Here is a 26394-nt window from a genome sequence, read left to right on the forward strand (position 1 = left end):
TAGTGGAATACAGCAAACTGCAGAGAACAGGGCAGGCACATGTCTAGAAGCCGAAAGAAGTAAAACAATAGACTACACAAACTGTTGAATCAACCTTAACTTCACAATAGAGATTTCAACATCTATGACTTGCCTCAAAATCACTTACTTCTTCCTACATCAAATATAAATGCTTTAAATACTTATTTATCCATGCAAGCTTTTTTACAGCCTCACTAGTGAACTGCTATAGTTCTGCTAGACAAATCCTGCTATAAGCAATTATTTTCCATAATTGTTTTCGTTTAGTTCATGTCATTTGGGAATTAGTGTAAGCTAAATTAACAAAGATACAGTTATACAAGATTGTGTTCAAGCAAACAGAGCATAGCTATACGTATTATACCATTGTAACTAGGTATCTTGTAAAAATGAAAGCATTTATTCCATTTGGTTTTCACAGGATTAATACACTTACTACATAAAAGCTCTTCTAAACAGTCACAAGACTTTTTAATGAATTGTGTCTTTGTCATTAGCTTTAGCAGATTATACTGGAAAAGGTGTTTGCAGTCCTTTTCTAACATGAAAACTTTCAAAATTAATGATTTTGCTATCCAAAAACGAACTCAAAATTAGTATCTAGAATCATAGAATCATTTAGGTTAGAAAAGACCTTTAAGATCATAGAGTCCAACGATGACTGCCAAGTCCACTACTACACCATGTCCCTAAGCGCCTCATCTACACATCTTTTAAATACCTCCAGGGATGGTGACTCAACCACTTCCCTGGGCAGCCTGTTCCAAGGCCTGACCACTCTTTCGGTGAAGAAATTTTTCCTAATGTCCAGTCTAAATCTCAACTTGAGGCCATTTCCTCTCGTCCTATCACTTGTTACTTGGGAGAAGAGACCAACACCCACCTCGCTACAACCTCCTTTCAGGTAGTTGTAGAGCGCGATGAGGTCTCCCCTCAGCCTCCTCTTCTCCAGGCTAAACAGTCCCAGTTCCCTCAGCCGCTCCTCATAAGACTTGTGCTCCAGGCCCTTCACCAGCTTCGTTGCCCTTCTCTGGACACGCTCCAGCACCTCCATGTCCTTCTTGTAGTGAGGGGCCCAAAACTGAACACAGGATTCGAGGTGCGGCCTCACCAGTGCCGAGTACAGGGGCACGATCACCTCCCTGCTCCTGCTGGCCACACTATTTCTGATACAGGCCAGGATGCCGTTGGCCTTCTGAGATTACCTCCTCAGATTTTAAGATATCTCGCTTAATCTGAAGGCTTCAAATGCAACTAATTCCTTCTCTAAAAGTACATAGTAAAAATTAACAGCTCTCTTTCTTTCTCTTCCATCTGGTGCCACGCTACCTGTACTGGGCTTAAGGTTTAAAATGGAATGCAGTATCTTTTCAATGTTTTTAAAGACACAGAGCGTGCAAAAGAGAGCGATAAAATTATTCCAGGCTTGAATAGTGAGACCCTTCAGTTCATAAATTAACTTTAGTTCAATAAATTGAGAATTGAGAGGTGACTTGACTGTAGTACATATGTAAGCATCTCCAACAGGAGAAATTTGTCAGTTTTTAAAGACTTTAATCCAGCAGAAAAGGCACAACAAGAACAAACAGTTGGTCCTTAACGACAGACAAACTCAAACTAGAAATAAGTCACCCCTCTTTGATTGTGAGCATCCATTGGAAAAAGCTGTGCACGTGGATGATAGTTCTAAGGCATCCTCCGAAAGCTGTACATTAGCACTGTTGCCTTTCAACTACTGAGCTTAAAATAGAGACAATTGGGTTTAAGTAAATGACATCTTAAAAGGATGTCAGACTATAGCTAGAGGTCTCCATTAGGCTTTACAATTCTATGAGCTGTCCTACTTTCCCAAACAACATGCTCTTATTGCCCTCCTGTCTTAAAATTTGATGTGACATCATCCATGCCATCACTAAACTTTTCTTTTTTGCCTCTCAAGCTTTCCCTTTCTTGTAAGATCTTTCTGAAATTAGTCCCTCTGTATTCGGCCACATGCATCTCTTCTCTCACCACCTTTGCTGCTTTTGTCCTGCTAGTTAAGCCAGCCAACACCACCTGTGTTCATTTTCTTCAAGTGACATTTAAAAGAAGTCCTTCAATTTGACTGGACCCCTCCTCTGTCAAATCCCCCTTCTATCACAATACCTACAGTGAGGTGTTTGCTGTTCAGATCCATTTTTTGTCCCACTCCCAGTAGACATAAGGACATCTGTTTACTTTCTCCTTAGAGTAATTGTTACCCATCTGAAGGTTATCATGTATGTCCTGAACTTTTCTCTATAGGAAGTGCTCGAAGCTGGACAGTCAGCAACAACAAGACTGAGAGGACTACTGCATGGCTTTTACATGTGACTGATTTATTTTTGCCTCCCAGTAAAACAGCAAACATATTACCAGAACACGGCGTGCTTAACCGACAGTTCGTGATGCACCATAACCAACAAGTGCTTTTTTGCAGGCTGTTTCTCACCAGTCCTCCCATGCTGACATAAAAAGTGATATAATTTTCTGCCCAGTAGAATCAGAAAACTGTTACTTCCATGACTTCATCAATTTTGTTATTGTAGCTATTACTAAGAAATAAAATATTATAATACTAACCTTATTCTAGTTGTAACTTCCATTCATTGTGGAGGCCAAAAGTAATGGAACAAGAGCAATTTTGTTTCTCTTTTTAAAAAATGTAGTGAATTTCCAAACTATGCAAATATTGGACTTTTGTTTTGTTTGTGACACCCAACATGCTTGCAGTTCTTGTAACTTTCAATCATATGAGAGAGAGATCAAATATGCAGGAACGTAGTCTGCAAGAGTCTGCTGTAAGTCAAATAAAATGTAAATGCAAAACTACCATTTTCAGGCTTTCTACATGGCTTAGAAAGCAATTATGTTTTTTTAAAAGAGATAATATTTTATACATAAAAAGAAACATTTTTTGAAAGAACATATTTTTGCAAAAGTGAGCATGTTAAACACCGAATCTCTGCACAAAATTTTTAATAAAATTATTTCATATTTGCGTGACTAAAGTGTTCATGAATTTATATTGAGTTTATCCAAATGTTTTGGCCAATCAGTTGATAGCTTTTGCAAAAGTGACAGTCTCAAAATAAAAAATATCACCTTTTCATTCTGAAGCTGATCTATATTTGTTCTTTTTAAATCATATAATTCCACATAGACAAAACAAGACTATTTTTTCCTTTTGATGTTCAAAAGAAGTTTTGGGTTTTGGGGTGTTTGGCTGTTTCTTTTGCAAAAAAAAAAAGTCTAGTATTTTTTGGGTTTGGGAGCAAATAGAAATCCTAGTTATAGACACAGTTCTAGTTGTATCTCTGCATACAGGAATTTTAAATATATTTTAGTTTTTCCCTGTTGTCTTTTTTAAACCAATTCACTCTACATATGGTTGTAGAAACTTCCTGAAGTTTTTTCCTCCCAAACGCTAAGCTTGTACGCAAAATCGTACCACCATCTTCAAGACAACCAGTACCTGAAGCCAGCACCTCTTTCTCTTTTGTGCTCCATGCACCATATTTGAATGGTTTGTTGACAGCTTTTAGGAGGTTTTACATTCGCAAATCCTTTACCTATGAGGCAGAACAAGAACTATGTGATTTAATTTGATCCCTTCTACTTCATGGCAGTTACAGAACAGCATATTATGAAGATCTGATACCTAGAATGAAAGTCTACTTTTAATGTTCATTTTCTCTCTCAAATCGAAGACACTATTAAGCTTAAATAATAACAAAACTATTTCATGGTGCTTTAATGTATGACACCACAAATAAGTTCATAAAATATTAATTAAATTTTCTCAGTCAAGAAAGTGCCTACACTGACACAAAACCAGAACTAATTACTATGATGTAACTCTTCTCAGCAAATATGGCAAAAGCATTCTTTTCTGACCACACTAACCATTTTTGATCTTTTTTAAGTTCAAATTAGTTACTGTACTGGTTTTTAGCTTAAATTATTAATGCCATAATGGTTTATTGTGCTTTTTGTTAACACTATTTTTGTCTAATTTATTCACCAATAAAAATGACGTTTTTTAAAGATCTAAAAAGATCTATCAAGTCTTTAACCTACAAATTCTAGCATGACCTTGTGCAGATCAGGATGGTTGAGTACATGAAAATAAACTGGGACGTTTGGCACATTATGACCTTTCTGAGATTTGCAGAAGTCTCAATACAGTTCCAGTGGCTGCAGTTCCATACCTGGAAGTAGCACGAAACAGTAATATTACCTACAAATATTCTACAAAACAAAGTGTAGTAAAAAAAAAACCCCATGTAGTTTAATGGCTTTAGGTATAGCTATTTTAGGATCAGGGCCCAAAGACTAACAATGTTTCCAATCTGAATTCTTCTGAATTCCAATCTGAAACTTCTGGAAACTCAGTAGAAGAGCAATTTATTTGAAAAAAATCTTGTAAGAATTTTTAGAAAAGGTCATACATATTTATGATACTTCAATAACTACTCCATTTATATAAGGAAATATCCATGTTAAAGAAATCTTTGTTCAATTTCTTTGCAGAGCTTTGCAATTTAATTCTGAACAAGCAAATACAGGTGAACAACTTCAGATCAAATCTTATCCAAATCTAACAGCAACATATTAAAAGGCATTCAAAACTACAGTTTTTTCAGATTGAGATTTCCTTCCTTCCCCCAAAGAAAAATGCTCTCAGAAGACACCACTTCTGCCTGTGGCAATATAACAACTATTTCCAAAGCAAATACTTAAACATTAAAAAACTATGTCAATATGAAGCCCCTTAAATAAAAACTAAACAAATTATGCACTAACAAAAATTCTCATATCAGCTTATTTTCTAGAAAATGCTTTCATCATTCTACCTCAAATCAAAGCTAAAACCATCACAAATCAGCCTATCAAAGGCAGGGTCTGAGTTGAATTTATAATTTTAACATTTCTAAAATTAACTAACATCATTTTCCCTCGATTTCTTGCAATCCTACTCAGATTGGTTATCACTGACTGAATAAAGGGATTAAAAACACCATTATTTTGCAATTAATACAGATACATTTGATATAGGGGCTTTTTTTTTCTGTGCTGTCTAAATCACTGAGGTGAAAATAGAGGTGTTGACAACCAATACAATCTTTCTATTGCAATGGGATACTATCTCTTTGAATGGTGAATGTTTGTCATAGCCTTTAGCTAACAGCCAGATTAGGGGAAATGGGAGGGTTAGCACATAAAAAGACATTCCTTTCACAGAGTAAAATATTATGAACATTCATTCAACTTAAACGTGCCAGTTTAAAAAAAAAAAAGTCAATATACGTGTTTCTTTATGACCAATTAGTAGCAGAACATTTCTTCTACCTGCTGCTATGCACTCATGTTGTTCAGAAAGGGAAAAAAATCAACTGACTTAAGCATCCACAAAACACAAATTGGTTACAAGTTATAAACTTCTATATCGAAGATCCAAGAACAAAAGCTTGCTGAAGAAAAAAAGCAGAAGTGGATTTACATTCAAAAATATGTTACTAACTTGTAACATTTGAGTCATTTATAAACTTCAGGGAAGAAAATAATTACCTGGTTCTAGTACTTTTAAAAACTTCTATTATATCTGACATTCATATTTTGTCCAGCTTTTTTCATAACAGTCACTTATTTTTGTAGAATAAGAAACAAAGGAAAGTCCCACAACATAATTTGATATCAAAATAGTTGCAGTGTGAACTGAATAAATGCAAAGTATACCTACATTACTTATAAAGATTTATATTACATGCCATTTCAAACAAGTTGAAATACAAAATGCACACTTAAGACTGGGAGAGGACTTTAAGTTCCTATTGTTTATATTAAATCCCTACTTCATTTTCCACCTAGCAACAGTTTTAAGTGTCCTTAAAGCACTGTTATTAAATGCAGACATTATAGATCCAGTATTAGATTAGAAACCCCCTACCCAATCTACTTATAACTCTGGAAATAAAACTATCACTTTAACTACCCACATATAATCAGAACCATGTACTATCGGTCACAGAAATGCAAATCTTACCAGCAACCGTGTCTTCCATTGAATCCTAGATTCCTCCTAAAGTGCCAGAAGAGCAGGTACTTCCAATACCACAGAGCGTCTGCACGCTGCACTTGTCCAAACTAACAGTCAGGCAACAGCTGCTCAGTTTAAAGCTACAAACTGTGGCAAAATGCATAACTGACATGCCTTTTGTAAGCCATGAAGAAGACATGCATTTGGCTGGCTCACTGAAAGGTCAGGTTACCCACCTCCCCAGATAAAAGTTGAAACACTGGGATTCGAATGGAAGGAAGTTTAGAAATTAAGGACGAGCATACATCCTGCTAAGACTAAAAGCATTTGATTTTGACAGCAGAGTTGTAAACAAGAGTGATTTAAATTCTGCTGGATTTTTGTCTTTGAATATATTAAGAAATAAGTTAGCCTACACCCAAGCTTTTGTACAAGTTATATTTATATCAGTGTTGTTTAAACAGGCCAAAAGCAATAAACAGAGTTAGTTTTGTTTTAGGAAACTTCAGCTGAAGCATTACAAAAACCGCGACATGGGTTTCTTTATTAGCAATGCCCTACCTTTACAGCTATTCTGCACTCTGCACTAGAGTCTCTAATAAAAGGCAATAGCACTAGCTGTAACGGGACAAAGGACTAAGACTTAGGCAACAATCCAAAAAAGTTTCTTTGAGAGGCAAAGAAGAAAACCTCCCCAAGGCCTCCAGAAGTGTGATTAACTGTAAAGAAATTACAAATAGAGGGTCTTAAAAAGACGGCATAGCCTTTCAGGCTGCATCTATGTTAGTAAACTACATAGTCACCAAAACTCTGCCTTGATCCCAGCAGGCGTTAGTATCAGGCTCTGCCATTTTTATCACTTCTTTTCTTCATTCTAACCTTAGCCTTGTCTACAGACAGTTTACATCGCTTTTACAAGCAGCAGGACTACATCAGTGAAAAGTTAGTTATGAAATTTGCTGGAGTACACAAGACTGAAAAACAACACACTGCCACAAGAAACCTTTCTCCATTTCCCCAGGAAGTCTGAGAGAGCGATCCGTGCAGAACTGGAATGCGAGCAGTACACTTAGAATCACTTTGTTTATACGGTGAATATACGTCTTGTCTGAAAAACCCCTACTGGAGGAATGATCGTGGAACCCAGCCAACGCACCATTATTTTTTCATTGACAATACCAGCATATGCTTTCTTAATTGGAAGAATGCCAATTTAGTGTTGTTTCCAACTTCCAGCTGAAAACTAACTCACTTAGAGTTCTGAAGAATTCATGTTAAATATAATAAAAGGACCTCCATGGGGATATAGTCTAGAATTTTAAAATTAATTTTATTTATAGGTATCAATTTTATTAATGCTACCTCCCCACAAAAATACAAAATAAACCATCAGATTAAACATTTCTCATCATTATAGGATCAATACTAAAGAATTTTCCACTAATTATAAAAGCAAATATTGAAAACCTAAAGAAAAAAATCAGAATGTTCTTGATTCTACAAAGAAAACTGTACAGTATATCTTAGAATTTAACAAAAAAAAATTGTGTCTGGATATAAATAAAACAGCATGATCCTACAAAAGTTGATTTTCTTCTAATTTGTTTCCTAGAAACAAAACTTCAAGGGAATCTTTAGAGATGACTCTCGAGTCATCTTGAGGCTTGAGGTCCGTGGGGTTTTTTGCTTATGATTGACATGCTAACATAAACATACCAAAAAAGTTCCATTCTACACTTTAAAAGTTCCCATGGACACTACTTTTACAAGGCCCATTCAAACAAATGCTCAGACCTTTAAAATAATAAACAATAATAAAGCAGTTTAGGGATTAACTATCTGCACTTAGAATCCCATTTCATTTTTTCTGAAGACTAATTACTCTTCATAAAAAAAAAAGAATTTTGATTTTAAAACTAACATTACTTTGCACAAACTCCTGCACTCTCAGCCTTCATCCACAGACATTAGCATGTCCTTCATGCCCTTCCTCACAACAAAGCTGTAATAGCACAGTCAGACTCATTCTATGAATTAAACTCTTTTTTCTGCTGGTGGAAACAACAGCTATAGACTACCAACAAAAATATTGCTGTAAGCAGAGACTCAGCTACACAAGTTAAAGGATCATCAGTGTACCAAAGTGCCACATAATATTATTGGAACTAAAATCTAAACAAAATCATCCAAAACTCAGTTCTGTTTCTTAACTGCTTAGCTCTATACACTGATATCCAGACCCATACGAACATGTACCTTCCTGTACCATGAGTATGATACTTGTTCTGTCCAAAGGAGCAATTTTACAGATTAAAATATTTTTAATTTTTTTACTTAGATTACTTACACTAGTTAACTTCAATCTACTGCCTGGATCAATTATGTATCTTTTCATCTTGCAGCAATATACCTTGCTGAACCCAGAACGAGGACTATAAGGACAAGACAAGCTATGCTGGCAGAGCTTAATTCTCTGTGCCTGCAATGTATTAAACATGTTGGATTGAAGGAATTTTTTGTTAAATTAATGTTGGCAAGGATCCTCCTTAAGTCCTTCTCCTACTGCCCTTGCTGTGACCAACCTGGCTGCAACCAGGCCTGACCAGGCGGTGACAGGTCCAGGAGACTGACTGGCAGGTCTTTCCCTCCTGCCAGTTTACAGAGACAACCGTCGTAGCCAGCTCCAGACAGTCCCAGGTGTCCCTTGGCTACAGCTGTCCTCCCAAATCTTTCTCCTTCTTTCTGCCATTTCAGCCTTGACCTGTGCTTCCTGCCATCTCACTCCTAATTCTGCCCCTGAGCAGATGACCTGCACTTGTTCCGGGTCTTTCTGATCTACGTCCTGCAGTCAACCGGTAGCATGAAATCCTTGGTTTCCTGACCCACACCCTTGCCTCAGGCCACCTTATCTGTCTGACGTACCTCCTGGATTTGATTTCTTCTCCTACAGCGTGTTGCCTGACCCATCTTCTTACCTCAGATTCTTGGCCTGAGACATGTTTCATCTTTTCAGGTCTTAAACTCAGCTCATTTGGCTTTATCACTCACTCTAGCTGGTCTTAACCGTTGGGCCCAAAGGTTAAGCAGACCACAAACCAGCTAAATCATGTTGGCCTTCCTCAGTCTGTGCACATAAAGCTTGCACAGCCCATATAGCTGTCAGACAACTGCCCCAGCTTCAGGGATCCTGGAATTTCCCCAATATTGTAACAATAAACCTTGCGCAAACGGTACAAGAAACACAGTGGGAAAAGCCTGACCCAGAGACTCGGGTCCTGTTTGCTGCCCAATCTTTGCTGATAGCAAAGTCTGATTACAGAAAAAAGGTAATCTCTGAATACTGAGGGATAAATGAAGTAGGTTTTCTTAAGATCAATATAGTCTGCCCGTGTGACTATATTTCAGACAAATTAGCTTCCTTCTGTTCTTGGTCAAAAATTGTTGTTGTCTTTTCAAAAAGTTCTGAGTAACCTTTCTCTGGAAGATGAACAACAGTAATCAAGGATGTAGTCTGATATATATCACTTAAGAAAGAGGCATCACACTTAAATAGCTTTGAAAGATGCTAAAGTGAAAAGAATGTTGATAGGAAATGTTTGCCGTCTGCTCCATCCTCAGACACCTCTTTTCACTTTTCTTTTGTTTTTCTTAGATTACAAAGCTACAGAAGTTATCCTCGTAATGGGTTCAGGTGCAGGGGCGCAGGGAAGGAAGGGTACAAGTTTCTTTCCAACAATGACTCTGGACACAGGCATCAAATACAAAGCACAAACATTTTCACATACCCTTAAGATCTTCCTTAAGATTTAAAAAAAGACCCAAACCTTTTTTTCACTTTCTGTAAAAAAAATTGTCAACACCACATGAACTGTGACAATGACTGAGTCTTCAAATACGATTCCAGTGAAAATTCTGGCCTGTTTAACAACTATTAACAAACTTCTGTAACAATCAATTTGTAAGAAACAGAACAGGCTGAGAAGCAGGATTTCCCTTCCAGGGGAAGAAATCTGGTTTCAATCCAAATCCCATTGAAAGACGTTCTCAAAACTTCTTACTAACCAGAAATTCTGAGTTACATACAGAGGTGCTAAAACAGTGCAGCTGAAATGTCTTCAGTGTTCATACGTGAAAATTATGTTCTCTGTAGTAACAAAGATGCAGAAAAGGATGTGAATGTCCCTGACCAGCTGTGGGAACTCCAGGCATCTGTGGTTCCCAGGAGGCCACTCTCAGACTGTCCCTGTGCTACCGGGACCGGAGTCGCAGCTCCTCAGTCGGGAGCCTGACAGCTCTGTGAGCCATCTGAGAGCAGGGCTTGCAGGCTCACTGCTCCAGACCCAAGAGATGAGCCTCCTACAGAGCAGGCCCAACATGAGTTTTTAAAGACTCTCAGTCCCAGATCCACGTGACTGGGAATTCTGGCTTCGGAGGTCTGGTATGTTTGGAAGCCTTCTCTGGAACTAACAACACTGGCAGCTGATCTGCCCGCAAGACCATCCTAGCCCTGGGGACTCAGAGCATTTAGGGTCTTTAGCTACAAAACAAAACCTTAGAACAGTATTTCCTGGAGTTAGACTACTTGTGACTGTACGGTTCATTGCTCAGGTCACTAAATAACTCCTGAAGGACTGAACATGAAGAATTCAAACATGCTTAGTGCTGGGGAGGCATAAAACCAGGAACCTATCCCAGCATTAGGGACTCTGTGTTTGCAGAATCCCTATTTCCGGGGCGGATATTACATAAAATTCCTTACTACAGAGCATATAAAGGTTTTGAGACGTCTTCCTTTTAAATCATGAAGGACATTCCCCATTAAAGTAGTGGGCTCCTCTTTGAACAGATTATGCAAGAGAGTGCTGAACTTTATCTCCAGGAATTGCAAACATTTTGAAGGAAAAATAGTGGAATGTTGTCTGGTCCAGAAGAGGTCCTCCAAACATAAATCAAACAGCCCTTGAGATCTTTTCAAGACTAGCTGATACAGACTGGTTTTAATAAACAAATTCACTTCCACTTTTGAAGCTTTTTAAGAACTGTCTTGAAAATCATTGCAAGTACAGTAGTAATTACACTAGAGTTGACAACCATCTAAATTGTGTCCACAGTTTCATGTCTGTACTGAAGCTTGACTTGTAGCAAAGCTGAAGAATGGTTTTACCTGGTAGAAGATACACATCTACTTGACATGGACCTTGATACCATATTACATGTCTTTGGCACAAGACTGGATATACTGCAACGCAAGCTGTATGTGGGCTGCCCCTTAGAGCGATTCATAAATCATGAAGTATGGAATTCAGTAGTCCACCCACTCTATGTCCCCTGTGCATCAGTTTTCTACTGCTTTCAGACTGAACTTAAGTTATTGGTCTGAGCTGTAACTTTCTAAACGGCTTGTGACTTTCTTACCAGCAAAACTTCATTCTCCCTCATACTGGTGTACTAGTGATCAACACACGTGCACAAATTGATTTTTTTTTTTGATTGGGAAGAGAAAAGGAAAAGTTTCAAGCACTTTCCCTGAGAGCCTCTCACCTCTGTGAAAAGAATCTATTCCCAGTCTGAATAGTAAAGGTCCATGTGCTACTGTGAAGGCTTCGGTGACTAGACGAGAGGGTAGGAAAAGAGCTTTGTGCTCTGCTGGCTGTTTTAACTGTTTTGAATAAGGTATGACAGTAAGTCATTATGCTCTAGACAATGGGGGACACCTTTGTATATTTTCACAATTTCAGAAAAAAATAAGAAAAAAAAAAGTAAAAAGCTTGTGTGAATGAAGCACTTTGGTGCAATTCTGAGTACCACTGAGTTTAAAAAGAAGGCACTAAAAAATACAGTTCCCACAAAGCCAAAAGGCATGAGGGGAAGCAACCAGGCTCTACACCTGCTGCCCAGCCACATGCCCATTAAGTGATATTCTACAGTTTACAGTCATGCATTTAACAACACGACTACATTGAGCCTATCAATAAGCTCCATAATAAAACACTAAAGATTAGCTAACTTGTTTATGATAATTATTTTTACAAGTAGAATAAAACCCCTACCTTTCAGGTTCAGATGGAAACTTTTTCTTAAGAGAGCTATCACCCTCACTGAAAGAACTGCGTAGGTGGATTACTCAACTTTTCCTTTCAGTACAGTCACAAATTTGTTAGTTTCTACTTCCTCCAGCATGTCATGTTTCTGTGGCAGCACAAGAAAAGAACTTCCAAAAGAACATGGTCAGTAGACAATGCTCCCCAACACTGAAAAAAAGGTTTGACCAAGCTGTTTCCTAATTTGGAACAGAAAGAACTATACTTGTTTTTTTAAAAAAATGTCTTAAAAGCCAGTAAACTGAAGCCTGCATGTTTACTTGCAAGATAACTGATTTAAACTAAATTTTGTTTCATATGCATTATTAAAAGACCTTTTTCTTCAAATCATTTGTCACCGGTAATTTTAGAGTAAGATGCATACACAACCCTCCTACTCCCAAACGTTTTACAAAATAAAACTAGAATTACCCAGATAATTCATATTTTTCAATCAAATAAAAATAGAATCCTCTTACACTTAAGAATATATTTGCATAATGCCTGTACAAAGGCAATGATATGTTTAAACGAAATACATTACAATGTACACAGGCATTAAAAACTAAAATATTAATCACAGCATGTTTTAAACACAGTTGTATTTTGCCTATGTTACAGGTAAACATTTTGATGAAGTCCTATTAACTAATTGAACTGAAATGCATAATACATACGCATATCTACGGCAATTTAGAGATCTCTAACTCAGGACACTTTAACAAAATGAGGGACTCGGTGGCAATACTAGGCCAAGGTGACTTTGCCTCTTACCGCTCCCCTCTTTTACAGGATTTTTTGAAGTGAAATCAGTTTCTAGGAACATGAGCCCCGGAAGAAGAGAAAGGTGATGAAAGTTGATGCTGGCATTGCCATTTACCATCAGTTCAGAGCCTCAGATGTGTAAACTTTTACTCTAATAGGCAAGAGTATTTGTCGTTGTTTAACACCAAGTAGTAACATGCAATACAGCAAGTCTTCAACAGCACCTTTACGTAGCACATCTTTACAAGGTAAAGATCTGTTGAATTGGATCCACCACAAAAATGTTTTACTATAATTACTTCATAATAATTCACTACTTCTTTAAGCTTTCATTTACAATGTTTTTAGGTATTACAACATTTATAGGACACAAAGGAAGTCTGAGTTCAAATTTCCGAATGGCAGAACAGTAAATAGATAGTTCAATTCTTTTATTTATGCTTATATAGCATTGCAAATTACTTTTGAGGATATTTTAAAATAAATTTATATAATCTTGTTTTCATAATGCATTCTAGTTCCACCTATATCAGTGCTATTGGTGTTTACATTTTCATTTGCTAGTGGTTCCTTTTATTTATTTCAAGTAATCAGTATAATTGCTGCCTTTGGGCATGCCTACCTCTGTATAGTGAGGTATGGTGCAACGATGCTCAAAATACAATCATCTCAGCTAGTGCCATCACCAGAAAGGGTCATATTTGAAGGATTATTAACTGGGGCTGCCTACATTGTTTTCAAACCAACAACTATAGGGCATTTCAATACATCATGAGAATACTCCATGTTGTGGAATGAGTCAGCAACAGGTCATGTCTCTACACTGCACTATCCTGCACAAACCAGACATCTACAATTTCTTTCTTTCTGAAAGAAATGAACATCACATCACTGCTCTCATGCACTTCCATCAGAACCTTTATGCTTGGACCTTCGATTGTAGTATGACATCTTTCTACATTGGAAATCTTTTTTCAAGTACAATTTTAAAGGAAAAACTGTAAGACAGGTTCTAATACAAAAATTAAAAAATAAATAAATTAAATACAAAGACCTGAGAACCTATGCTTGAAGTTTTTGTGGAAGCAAGTCAACACTTGAAAACCCATCCTGTCACAGCTTGTGAAACAGAGTAAGAAGAAACATTTGCTACTCTTGATCAAAACAGTAGAAACAAAAATCAGAGAAGGGATCTTCCCTCTGTTCTTCAACAGGCTGAGCGACATGAAGAAACCCAACCTAAAAGATATAATGCTAATTTCCTATTGCTGATACTAATTCAGGGCAGTGCACAGCACTGAAATTACTACATGGGCACTCACAACCTCTGACTGTCAAAGCAAATATTTATTTTCCTCTCCCTGGTCTCTCTGCAACATAAGATACTCTTAACTTAGATATACTGCTGTCTTGTCTGAGAAATGTTGGTAGGGCCCTGATGAAATGTACAACAGTTTGAACTGTTTCAAGTGCTGATGGCTATATCACCTTCACTACTGTACTGGTTTTGTCTGGGATACAGGTAATTTTCTTCCCAGTAGCTGGTATGGGGCTCTGTTTTGGATTTGTGCTGGAAACAGTGTTGGTAACCCAGGGATGTTTCAGTTCCTGCTGAGCAGCGCTTGCACAGAGCCAAGGCCCTTTCTGCTCCTCACCCCACCCCACCAGCGAGGAGGCTGGGGGGGCACAAGAAGCTGGGAGGGGACACGGCTGGGACAGCTGACCCCAACTGACCAAAGGGATATCCCATACCATAGGACGTCACGCTCAGCATATAAAGCTGGGGGAAGAAGAAGGAGGGGGAACGTTCAGAGTGATGGCGTTTGTCTTCCCCAGTAACCGCTACGTGTGATGGAGCCCTGCTTTCCTGGCGATGGCTGAACACCTGCCTGCCGATGGGAAGGAGTGAATGAATTCCTTGTTTTGCTTTGCTTGCCTGCACGGCTTTGGCTTTACCTGTTAAACTGTCTTCATCTCAATCCATGAATTTTCACACTTTTATCCTTCTGATTCTCTCCCCCATCCCACCGAGGGGGAGTAAGTGAGCAGCAGTGTGGTGCTTAGCTGCATAACAGGGTTAAACCACAACAACTATTAAACCACACCAGGATCAATATATTCCCTTTTCAACACCTCCAAACAACTACTAAGTGAAGTGTTCCGATGACATGCTGTATTCTGTGATAAATCCTCCGTTGCATTTGACAACAGAGTTGTTATTGGTGTTAACTAAAAGTTCTCAGGTTTAGATGAGGTTAGCTTAGGGTTGAAGTTAAATCCAGCTGTAAGAGAGGATGTTGGACAGACGAAAATAACCTTTTTATCAATCTGCATGGACAGGACGATATTCTTTCTTAAAAGGTACACACGCATGAATGATAACCGCAGCTCTGAATTCAGAATACTGTTGGGTTCCTTGCTAATGCTAATGTCTCAGTTAATAACATCCCCAAGTAACACTCTGTAAATGTTTTTAGAGAGGACTGTTACTGATACCTTTGTCATTTCTCAGATATATTAAATCACCATGATATACCTGAACAGGAACCTTCCACATCCAGAAAACTTCAATATCCTAAAGCTGCAGCACATCTCTTCCTCAAGAGAGACCACTACAGTAAATCATACCTAGACCACTACAGTAAATCAAATCTCTACTATCTACAGGTTGTCTGTGGAATTGCAAATCAAGTTCAAGATCTTTGCCTTTTCTTTAAGGTCTCACTTGCCTGGGCTCAGAATACAACAACAGAAGCAGACACCATAAAATACAGGCACCGCAGAGATCCCCAAACTAGTGCAAAGTGTGCTGGTACACAGGGCACACATGTGCAGTCACTAGCTCAGGCTCTATAAAAAGATACAGCCATATTAGCATGTCAGTGAGCCTGAGCTAATTACTGCTGCTGCTTCCAGTTTCAGAACTCGGTCAGAGCCTGCAGCTCTACAGTGACAGTCGCCAGCTGGGCTCTTCGGGCACTGCAGCAACATGCCCCACGGGAGGCTGACATTTGTACTCAGGGGACAGAGCATCCTTAGATCAGGTCTGGAGCATCAAAACCCTGTGCTCTCTTTTCCCACTCTGTAGGAAGAAGGTCCACCACTGCACCACCAGGTACACGACCTGGTGTTCTTTTAACCTTGCTTTCCAGAGCCGTCGCAGGAATGTACAAGTTTATTTTTCTAAAGCACTCATCTCCCCAGAACAAATAAAAACCAAACAAAATAAAAAGGAAAAACCCTACCAAAACAGGACACTGTACTGTATATACCTCTGTCTCTCACAGGCAATGAGGGTATGTGAAGCTTAGTAACATTGCTCAGTGTACTACTGAAATTCACTCAGAGGCTGCAGTTTGCATTTGATTCACCTAAAGAGAGACTAATTAAAACCAGAAAGGGCCACTCTTTGGGATAAAAATAAGACAACCTGATTTGAGCACAAACTATATCATTATTTGTCTGTAAAAATGAGGTCAGTATCTGCACTAGTTAAGGAACTGCACTGAGAATTCTGTACCGATTTTGTCATATTCCTGTAAAATTTTGGGCAAGCCGTAATATCCACATGCTTCAATTCTACAATTATACAACTGAGATACTACATCCTTTTGTTATGGTATGTCAGAAGATGATAAATCCCCAAATGCTTGAGTACCTTAGGAAATATTCTAGGCAATAATTAAAAATTAATTTAAAATGCAATTACTATTCTGTACAAAACCATGTTTTAATGCAATTAATTTGTACCAAGAATGACTTTGTCCTGTTTAACTTCCAAAACTGACCAAACTAAATCACATAATGGTATTCTTATTGCATACAAAGATGATCAGCATGGAAAGTTAGTATGTAACATCCATCCTCCAACAGGCTTTTTCCACATAGACAATATCCACGTTATTTGAAATGATCCCATACTAGAAAGATGATGGATCTGGGAGAACACCAACAATAAATCAGTAATGAATTGCACATACTTACCACACAGTGCTATGCTGACAGCTAGTTGTATAACGACAACAATAATAACCAAGTAGAGTATATACTCCTTTCTCAAGTCCTGAACCAAGTCAGCCCATGAGCAGGAGCACTTGGTAAATGAGAAATCCTATACAAAGGAACATCCTAACAACAATGGCTTAGGCATTAACTTTGGATGCAGACAGGAATGTTTCTAAAAAGAAAAAAACCTTAAAAGGTGTCTGTTTTGTAGTAAGAATCTTTTCAGCTTTGCATGCATTTTTACTTTATTAAACTAACACAGCTAGTCATTATGACACATAATGATTGCAAAGGAAAATCTTTGAAAACATGAAAACTTTTTTTATCTGTTAACTTCATATATGAGTATATAAACTACAGAATGTTATATAGTATTATATATTTTGCCATATACCCTATAGTTTAAGTGGACAGGGTTCAAAAAATTAAATCTTCATTACCTTTAAGCATTGTTCTTCCAGTTGATCCTCCAAAGATATTTAAAAGACCACTTCTTGCTCCTAATGATGTAGTTGCTTCTAGTAAAGCACCAGTTACATAGTTAGAGAGTGCAGTCCTCTGTAAAGTGGCACGATATTGACAGTAAGCACTTGTTACACATGGTTTTACACAAAAACCATCACCTTTGCATATACAGTCTGTATCAAACGTTGGTAGCTTTCTCAGAAGATGAGGAAAATATTCAAAAATATCTTCTGCTCCTTCTTCTTCTCTCACTGTATTGAAGATCTGTGAAGAATGCAAAAGCATGAACTGTTAGTTCATTTGCTTAAGATAATAAACTGAACATCAAAGAATTCCAAACTAGCATGACTTCTTGTAAAGTTCAACAGCCTCTGCAAAAAGGCACTGTGTTAAAACACTGAACTAAACCTGAAATATCTATGAATCCAAAACTTTTGTGAAGATTTTGTGAAGATTTTGAGTTGGGTTCCCAAACAGGCTATGTAAATAAGATGGCATTCTGGCTTTCAATCTATGGTTAAAAGCATTCTAATGAAAACCAGTTTTAAGGATGACCATTAGACAAAAAAATGCCACATCAATACATCTGGTCAGCATTTAAAATAAAGAAGATATACAAAATTATTTATAAGACTACTAAATCTATTGTACTTTCAGTAAAGTCTTACAGATATCAGTAGCAGAAAAACAGATCTACTCAGGGTTTGCACTTTTTCTTGCTGAGTGGGGCGGGTTTTTGCAAACAGAAATGGTTTTAATCACTGTGAGCAATATTTCAAAATGTTCTGGTGTCACGTTCATTGCATTACTTCCAGCCTGCGCACAGGTCCTCTATCCAATATTGGTTTAGTACTCTTTTTCCAATATTTGTGCTAACACACTAATGAACTTCAGTCTGTGGCTTAGCAACTAAGAAATGTTTGCTTATTTAAGAGAGTCTAATGATCAAAGCAAGAATCTGGAAGAAATCTTTTCATTTAGTATACAAGGAGAGACTTGATTCTTTGCATTCTTGTATGCTGACTTACCGATTAACATTAATAATTTGTTTCAATGATCTGTGCTTTGTAATTACAAAGTGTAAACTACCAAACTAAAAATTAACATAGGGAAAGGTCATTATAACTGTTACCAGGACAGGTGCTGAGACAATTTTCTTGGGGTTGTTCCTCATCAGTCCTTAGATGTGCACAAGAAATAAACTGATGGCTTAATAACTGTTTTTTGTGACTAATGGTTTGTTTCTTGTTGCCATCCTTCCCCACATATAAACAAAATACAGCTATCCATCAACATGGCAGAAATCACATCCAGTCCTATGATGCAAGCACACACGTGCTCAGTCAAATGATAAGAAACTGTTTGCACAGTCTGTGCACACCGCGTGTCAGAGGCACCGGCACCCTCACCACAGGACACATACGTGCCCAGCCATGTAACCATGGAGGGAAGCGGCTCCCGGCACGGGGATCTGCACACACGTCCACTTCTGCCCTAAGGCCTGCGTTTACCCTGCCATGTAAGCGAGGAGGGTTCAAATGCCCTGCTCCCACGAGGTATCTCACCCTCTACAAACAGAAGTTGTGAACGATGATGTAATTCTTTCATCTGGGTAGAGAAATTGAGAATAGCAGAAGCTTTGATTCAGCTACTAAATTCAAAATTTGGCAAAGTGTTCACTTCTTACTTGTTTTTTGCCATAAACCAAAAAATCAAATACAATGTAGTATTTATTAAAGTACATATTTCTTAGCTTTAATTTTTGTATTAAAAATTTCTTGGGGAAAATTTCTTAGGGAAAATAGTAAAATTTTATTCAAAATATAATAATTTATTAACTAGTAATGTAATTCAATGATTTGAAAAAGAGCACTGACATATTTATTATCATAAAATAAAAAAAAAATCTATCACATGTTGACTATGACTTATATAATGCAATTCCATTAGAAATATGGCTTCTGGGATTCATTACACAGTGAAATGCTGTGGTATCTATCCTTTTTTTTTTTCCCCTCCCTGCAAATTTTCCAAAATTTATTGGGTCTGAGGCTTCTAGAAATATTAACCCTTTACTTGAGCCTCTTTATCTTTTTCTCCTTGGTATACAACAGTTTTACAGACTCATAGACTCTCAGGAAGAAGACGACTGCTCATCTCCACCTTTATTCAGAAGGAAAATGTAGTCTTAGAGTGCACGTTATCTGGATAGGATATGTGCAGACCTCTTAATCAGGTAAGTGTCTGCAAGGAACAGTGGGATGTGCCTATGACTCACCTTTCCAAAAGGTGCACTGTAAAACAGTGAACCTGCCTTATGCATGGATTATGAGTGTGTCACATGAGGCAGACATAATTAGTCTTTTTAACTTGTTTAAAAAAATATTTAGTTAATGAAAATAATTTAACTTCTCAAAACTGCAGTTACCTTCCAAAATATTTTTAAAATTGGGTTCTGTAACTTATAAGGGCATGTTCTGTTGCCTACACAACTAAAATTTCTTTCAGCTGCCAAACCAAAGAAACCATTTGTTGACAGAAACAGGCGACAGTGTTTTGCTGGAGAGATTATACATAGAATAATGGTGTTAATCTCTTTTGTATAAAGTAGACTTGAGGGCACTAGCTGTCTCCAAAGACTCTGCACTGCATATAACATTTTCAAATACTGTTTATTTTGATGTGTTAAAGCTCTGAATATGTTACTTTTGCTGCACACAGATGAGGTTACAAAAAAATACACTTACAATGTGTATACTTATCAGCCACTGAAAAGAACTGAAACAATCAGAATAGGAACATATCCCTCACGCAAATGACAGGGAAAATCACCTTTCGGTGAGATTGCACCAGACAATTTGGGAAACTTAATCTTGCCTGGAAGTCAAAAAAGTTGATTCCAAATCAGGGCTTACAGTTCATCCTGGCAGATGTAGTTATATTGATCTATATCACTACCAAAGAATGATTACTGTAATTAAAAATGGATGTGAACCAAAAAGAGTAAAATGCAGCACTAAACTGACAGCTACCTGTCAAAAAACAATGATTCACAAGGGCGTATCGCTCCTGATTCACTTTTGCCTTCCACATCAAATTAAAGATTTCAAAGCCATCTGCAGTCTGATGCTGCAGTATCTCAGATACTAGGTATCGAGCGGTAATTCACAAGAAATTGAGAATAGCATCTGGATCTAAAAGCGTTGCAATATTAAATTTCTTTTTAAGTAGTGCAAAGTACTGATGCTTACAGGAAGGAGCTTAAGGTGAGCTTTCTTATCTATCTTACCACTGTAATAAGCACACATGTAAATGGTAAAATTTATATGCAACTACAGTACCTCAAGATTTACTTTAGACAATAAAACCATACATTCTAATACTTTTTCTTTTCTCTCTTTTCTTTTTTCCATGATACATTTAAAATAAGCAATGAGCTAAAATAGGTCACTCCATATACTAATACAGCATTATTCCAATGAAAGTATACTACGGCTTTGATAGATTTTTACTTTCTTCTATTTTTTAAAGAGATTTTAATGGTAAGTAAAAAGAATATAAAAATTACTTGCAACATAAAATTTTCCAGAAGACTACAGAAGAAAACCATGTCCTCCAACTCAAAAATGAAAATTAGCATTAAAACAAAGATTAAATTCAGGCAGAATTCCATCCTTGTAGTTTTACAACCAAGTCCATATTTGGAAAATAAATGGAAACAAAATAGATCTTTCAGCTCTTAATAATTTATGCAATAAATCACCAAAACTTTACTTTAAAAAAAATTCAGTTTTGCTTCTAGTAGCTTAGAATGGTATCTGCAAGTTAACTTATTGATAACCTTCAGGCAATAAAACTTTCTTACAGTGACAACGGAGATATTTTGTTAAGATATTCTCTAAAATAACTTAAGAACAAGTAACTCGTGCTGCCTTTGAAACTATTCCACGTTTTTGTCTTACAATCTTTTCTTCTGTTGAATCATCACTACAATTGCAAATTGCATTATGTCCTTTTTGCCACACACATTACTGTAGGTTTACTACATAAAAGTAGGTTTACCACATAAAAGTGGCAGAAACCTAAACACCATAGCCATGCTTAGCCCTACAGTGTATGACAGATATTCCCCCAAAAATGAAGCTGGAGTTCACGGGTATTGGAAATATTGGATACAGGAGTTCATAAAAATAATTTATTTCTTACTTAAACTTACATGTATCTCTTCCTGTTTACTGTAATCTTTTACGTGTTTCTCTTTTCATGTTTTTTCTGTCTCAGGTATTTAGCTTAGAACCTGGGAGCATGTTATCATTTTGCCAAACATCTAGCAGCTGCTCGGCACATATGAAATCCAGAAACTGGAATTAAGAACCAACCAAAGATTGCTGTTATTAGGAAGCAGGCTTAATTTCTCTAACTTTATTATAATAATAAATAAAATCTGTAGCAAAAAAGTTCATTGTAAAGAATAGCCATGAAAAATTACGCTTATAGGCTATAAAAATAACAGAAAATAGGCCCTAATGGGGCTTTACTAATTCATTGCATTGTTTCTGTCCAAACTCTTTCTAAAAACCTCCATTGATATATCCTGAATGATCAAAATGAAACACTGAAATGTAGGAAGTGTGTGTGTGTGTGTATATATATACACATGCTCAGTTGGTACTATGCATTCCAGCCTAATTTCCTGGCCGTTTACCTACAGAGTATTTCTATCACAGAGGGTTGTCGACAGCCCATGTGCAGCATTCCTGTGACATAAAGCCTTCATTTGTTGCACGTTTTTAAAGCAATTTTACACGCTTATAAACCAGAATGGTATATTAACAAGTAATAACTGTCAGGACAGTATGTCTTGAAGATCACTTAAATATCTCCTTTGAAAACACAACAGTTTTACAGAATATATGAGCCTAAACACAATAACATCACAGGAAATGCTGCTCTTTCCAAATTCTGTCTCTTCCAAGAAAAATTTCATTAAAATGAGTAAATTCTGATGGTAATTTTTCATTTTGGCACTGCAAGTTTTTCAGAAGAAAACCCTCATTAATATTGACCAAATGAAGGTAACAGTGATCTCTTGGAAGTCATGACCAAGGACCGATGCAATTGCTTTTATGTGTATTTATTCCAAAACAGTGTAATTCAAATATCTATAGGATGGGATACGACAGTAGTCTGCTATGAAAAAAGCACTTTGGGCAGAAAGGAATATGTAAAGTGAACTTGGGTGGAAGGGAGGGGGGCTGAAAGAGGAAACACACCTACCAGAATGAGAATTTGCTCAGAACAAAAGAATCAGGCATTAATGCAATAGTTAGTCAATACTTCAGTTTTATGTCTTCCAAAATGGCACTCCAGCATCACACTTCGGAGCATTTATTTAATAAAACTTAAAAAAGAGGTGATGTTGATAGTCATATCATTTTCTGAAGGATCTTGGGTTTTCTCAGATTTATCTTATTCAGGTTATGACCATACCCACACTGATTAGCCCATGATGTTTCAAGATCACTGCTAAAGTACAAATGCAGAATAGATTAAGAAATGCTTTTTTGTAAAGATGTTGCCAACCTAGAGCCAGCACTTGTCACTGGCCAGTTTCTTCTAAGGATGTTGTGAGGTCAGGGTTTTTTTTAAACAAAAATGAAAGAATATTCTATTACTCCTTACTATTATTACCTTTTGAAAAAAATGGTATTATTTTAAAAGTGGAAATAAACAAATTTCCCAACGAAATGTCTATTAATAAATTACTTTTCCCCAAGATTCTTACCTGAAAAATTGTTCACCTAATTAATCTCAAAATACCACCCAACATTATTCTGTTTAAACAGGAGTGAGGCCACAGTCCGAGGAACATTTCTTTTAGCTACAAACGCAAAAGCCATTTTGGACATAATTATTTTTAACATTTACCCCTTGATCTAGTTCACTGTGAGAGAATCAGTCACTTAATTACTCTCCAAACAATGCTAAGTTGCTAATCACTTGATTTTCAAAGATGTTGGAACAAACAGCTGTCAACTGGGATCTGCAGAAATGCTGAAAATCAGACCAATCTATGAAAAAAGGTCTGCTACTGATCTGAGATTTAAAGTCAGATCATGTGAACTCATACAGATTTCTAAGCCAATACAGAATAATTACTGACCTTGTTTTTTATCTAGCTCATACTTTCAAAAACAATTCCTGCTGTGCATAAATAGAAATGAATCACACTGTTTTGTACAGTCAATTCTTCACTTTTCATCTACAATTATCCAGTCTGAGTAAACTACAGTTAAGTCACTTGGATGGTCCTCTGAAGGCCAGGTCCGGAAAAGCAGTGCAGCTTTCTGACCTAAGCTAGCTCCAAGCCAATTACCCGTTTCTCAGCCCTGTGTTTGCCAGATCCCACTTCGGAGAAGGCTTACTTGCTTGTGCATGCTTATTGCTTACAGCACTACAGAATCTAGTTACAGTGCTTCCTTCATCAGCTTCCTCTGTGTGTTCTCATAAAGCTCAGGCATCTCTGCAGAGAAATTCACTACAAAATTTGGTTAAGACAACAGCAAGAATCAGATTCAGTACAGACAGATGTTTGCAATGCCAAGGGGAAAAAACTCTTTTAATAAAAGAAAACTTCAAAAGCTACAGCAAAAATGGTTGTATCGTATTTTCTATCATTACTGCTGAAGTCACCAATTAAAATTTCAGAAAATATTTTACTTAAATTGCAAGAAAAGGCAGGTGAAAGACATGCCTAAAAGAAAAAATATTTAATAGTTAACAAACGCCTGTGTGCAAGTTCATTACAACTCAACTTCCCCTGCAAAAAGTCAAATCTTTGGCAAAATTGTGAATATAGACACTTTTTTTTTTAACAAATTGATAGATTTACCATATTTTGGACAATTTTACACCATCTGTCTGTTTCAGGACAGTTAATCTGTTTCAGGACAGAAGCTTCATGTTACTATGCATTAAGTATGGATTCCAAGGGTTCCAGCTACAAAATTACAGTTAAAAAATAAAGAAAATAACAGCAGGAGAGACTGGAGGTGATCAAGTTTTGGGTTCAAATGTGTAACACTGCAAATGGTCTGCACTGAAAAAGACCTAAGATTGACCATCCCTACATGACTTTCATAGAAGAAAAAGTTTAGTATGTATACTTTTCTGATTTTCAGGAAGAAGGAAATCTTTAATTCATGGACTTTCTAAAACATGAATCTGTTGTAACAATTTTTGATTAACGTATCAATGATGAGAACTGAAATACATTAAATGCTGAATGCATTGTCTGTTATGTCTAGAACAGCGTATATATCTGTCCTTCTTCCTATCATGTACTTAAGATCCGCAAGAAAACATGCCAGAGCCCCATATCTCAAACAGTTATGCAGGTTGTTCAAAGCTAAAGGATGTTACTGTGTTTGACAGAGATGATGCGGCGAACAGCAAAAGGGTCTGCTCTGTTACGACTATTTCTTAGCTCTGTTCACTGACAAGTCTTGTTCACATTAGCAATCAAATAGGTGAGGCCTTCAGAAACCCTTTTGAGAAATTGAACTAATTTGAGCTTTCTTATACGTCTTTTTCAGTGTTTGGAGTACAAAAGTTAGACAGTTAGACTGTTAGAACAATCTTCTTGGTGGCACTTGGTTGCCTGTGACCAAATAAGCACACACCAGGACAGTCGATCAAATTTTTGGCTACGTGTCTTACTAAGTTCTAGTATTTTACAAGACAAGTCGGGCAAGGGATAAAATCTGTGATCAATTAAATTCTATTCCTAACTTACTATTCAAGATGAAGTGGATGATGACAGACAGTCATCCACAAGCTTTAGTAAATTGTACTACCTATCCCAAGCTTCTCTGATTTCTTGTTTGTCATGACACTATATTGCAGAGTTTCTCCCTAGGTGCACTGTGGCAAACAGGGAAACAGCTATCTGGAAGCAACTGCAGTTTTGCAAGTTGGGGTCAAACTCAAAAATTCCCACGAATTCTCTCCCAGCATCTCATGATCCATCTTTTTTGGCTAACAGGCAACATTCTTATAGTATTAACAACCATCCCAGATTAAAAAAAAATAAAATGTTACATGTCACGATGCCCTTCTTCATACTCAACAGTTTTTGGAGATGCATTTGAATTTCACCCTTCAGTTGGCTCTGCAAGCCAACGACTGCCCTGCAACGCAGAACTGATAGCAGTTTCAGCAGTGGCACTTGCCATCTAGTCTGCCTGCAGCTTTACCAACAGGAGAAAAAGAACTGTCATCACCTGAAGGAACTTTTGCCGAAACACAGCCATTTGGTGCAGGTTTGCATTTGTGTTCAAGGAACAGCAGTAAAGGACTGTTTTGGCACAGTGTGACATGGCCACCATCCACTACAGCATGTCAGGATGACAAAGAATAGCCTCGGGAGATCTGTACGCAGGTAATCTCAGAGCTGCAGTAGCAACTCATCAGCAAGAAAGCTGGAGCTATAAACACATTTGTGGTGAAATATATGCAATTGTGCAAAGACTGTTCAGAACATCAGGAGTTAACAGTGTCCTCTACATCTTAATTTGCTCGTATCTTGCTCTCCCCATGTATTTTCACATGGTGCTTAAACAGAATATCTTGACTGCTGAGATGCTAATTTTCGTAATGGAAAAATTCCTTAAAATATCCCTAGACTGCTGAAATGCTGTTCTGTATTTGAAAAAATGCCTAGAAAATAAGAGAATACAGTGCCATGGTACAATCTGAAGTGTACCTCATAACATACTAGGAATACTGTTGTCATCGGGGGGGGCAGGGAGAAAACATTGCTCAAAATACATACAGACAGTAATCAATATCGCTACAATTTTGGCCAGTACTTGACAAATGCACTATTTACTATAGGGTGGTTCAGGCATGTTCAGGGTGTTGTGATGGTGTTCGTCTTTTGTCTGGGACACTATAAAGAAGAAAACCAGGAACTACTTTGAGAACGCAAGAAATAGAAAG

At 37.2% G+C, this 26394-nt stretch overlaps 1 protein-coding gene across 1 annotated transcript in view; it reads right to left on the bottom strand.

Annotated features, from left to right (window-relative positions):
• The window catches only part of PLCE1 (phospholipase C epsilon 1), a 139569-nt gene that overhangs the window by 78420 nt on the left and 34755 nt on the right, over nucleotides 1–26394 (bottom strand). The window contains exon 2 of the mRNA XM_075154696.1: nucleotides 17370–17658. Coding sequence (XP_075010797.1) covers nucleotides 17370–17658 — 289 coding nt within the window. The remainder of the gene's footprint in view (nucleotides 1–17369; nucleotides 17659–26394) is intronic.

This window comes from Calonectris borealis, chromosome 7, assembly GCF_964195595.1.
Source record: "Calonectris borealis chromosome 7, bCalBor7.hap1.2, whole genome shotgun sequence".
Classification (NCBI taxonomy): Eukaryota; Metazoa; Chordata; class Aves; order Procellariiformes; family Procellariidae; genus Calonectris; species Calonectris borealis.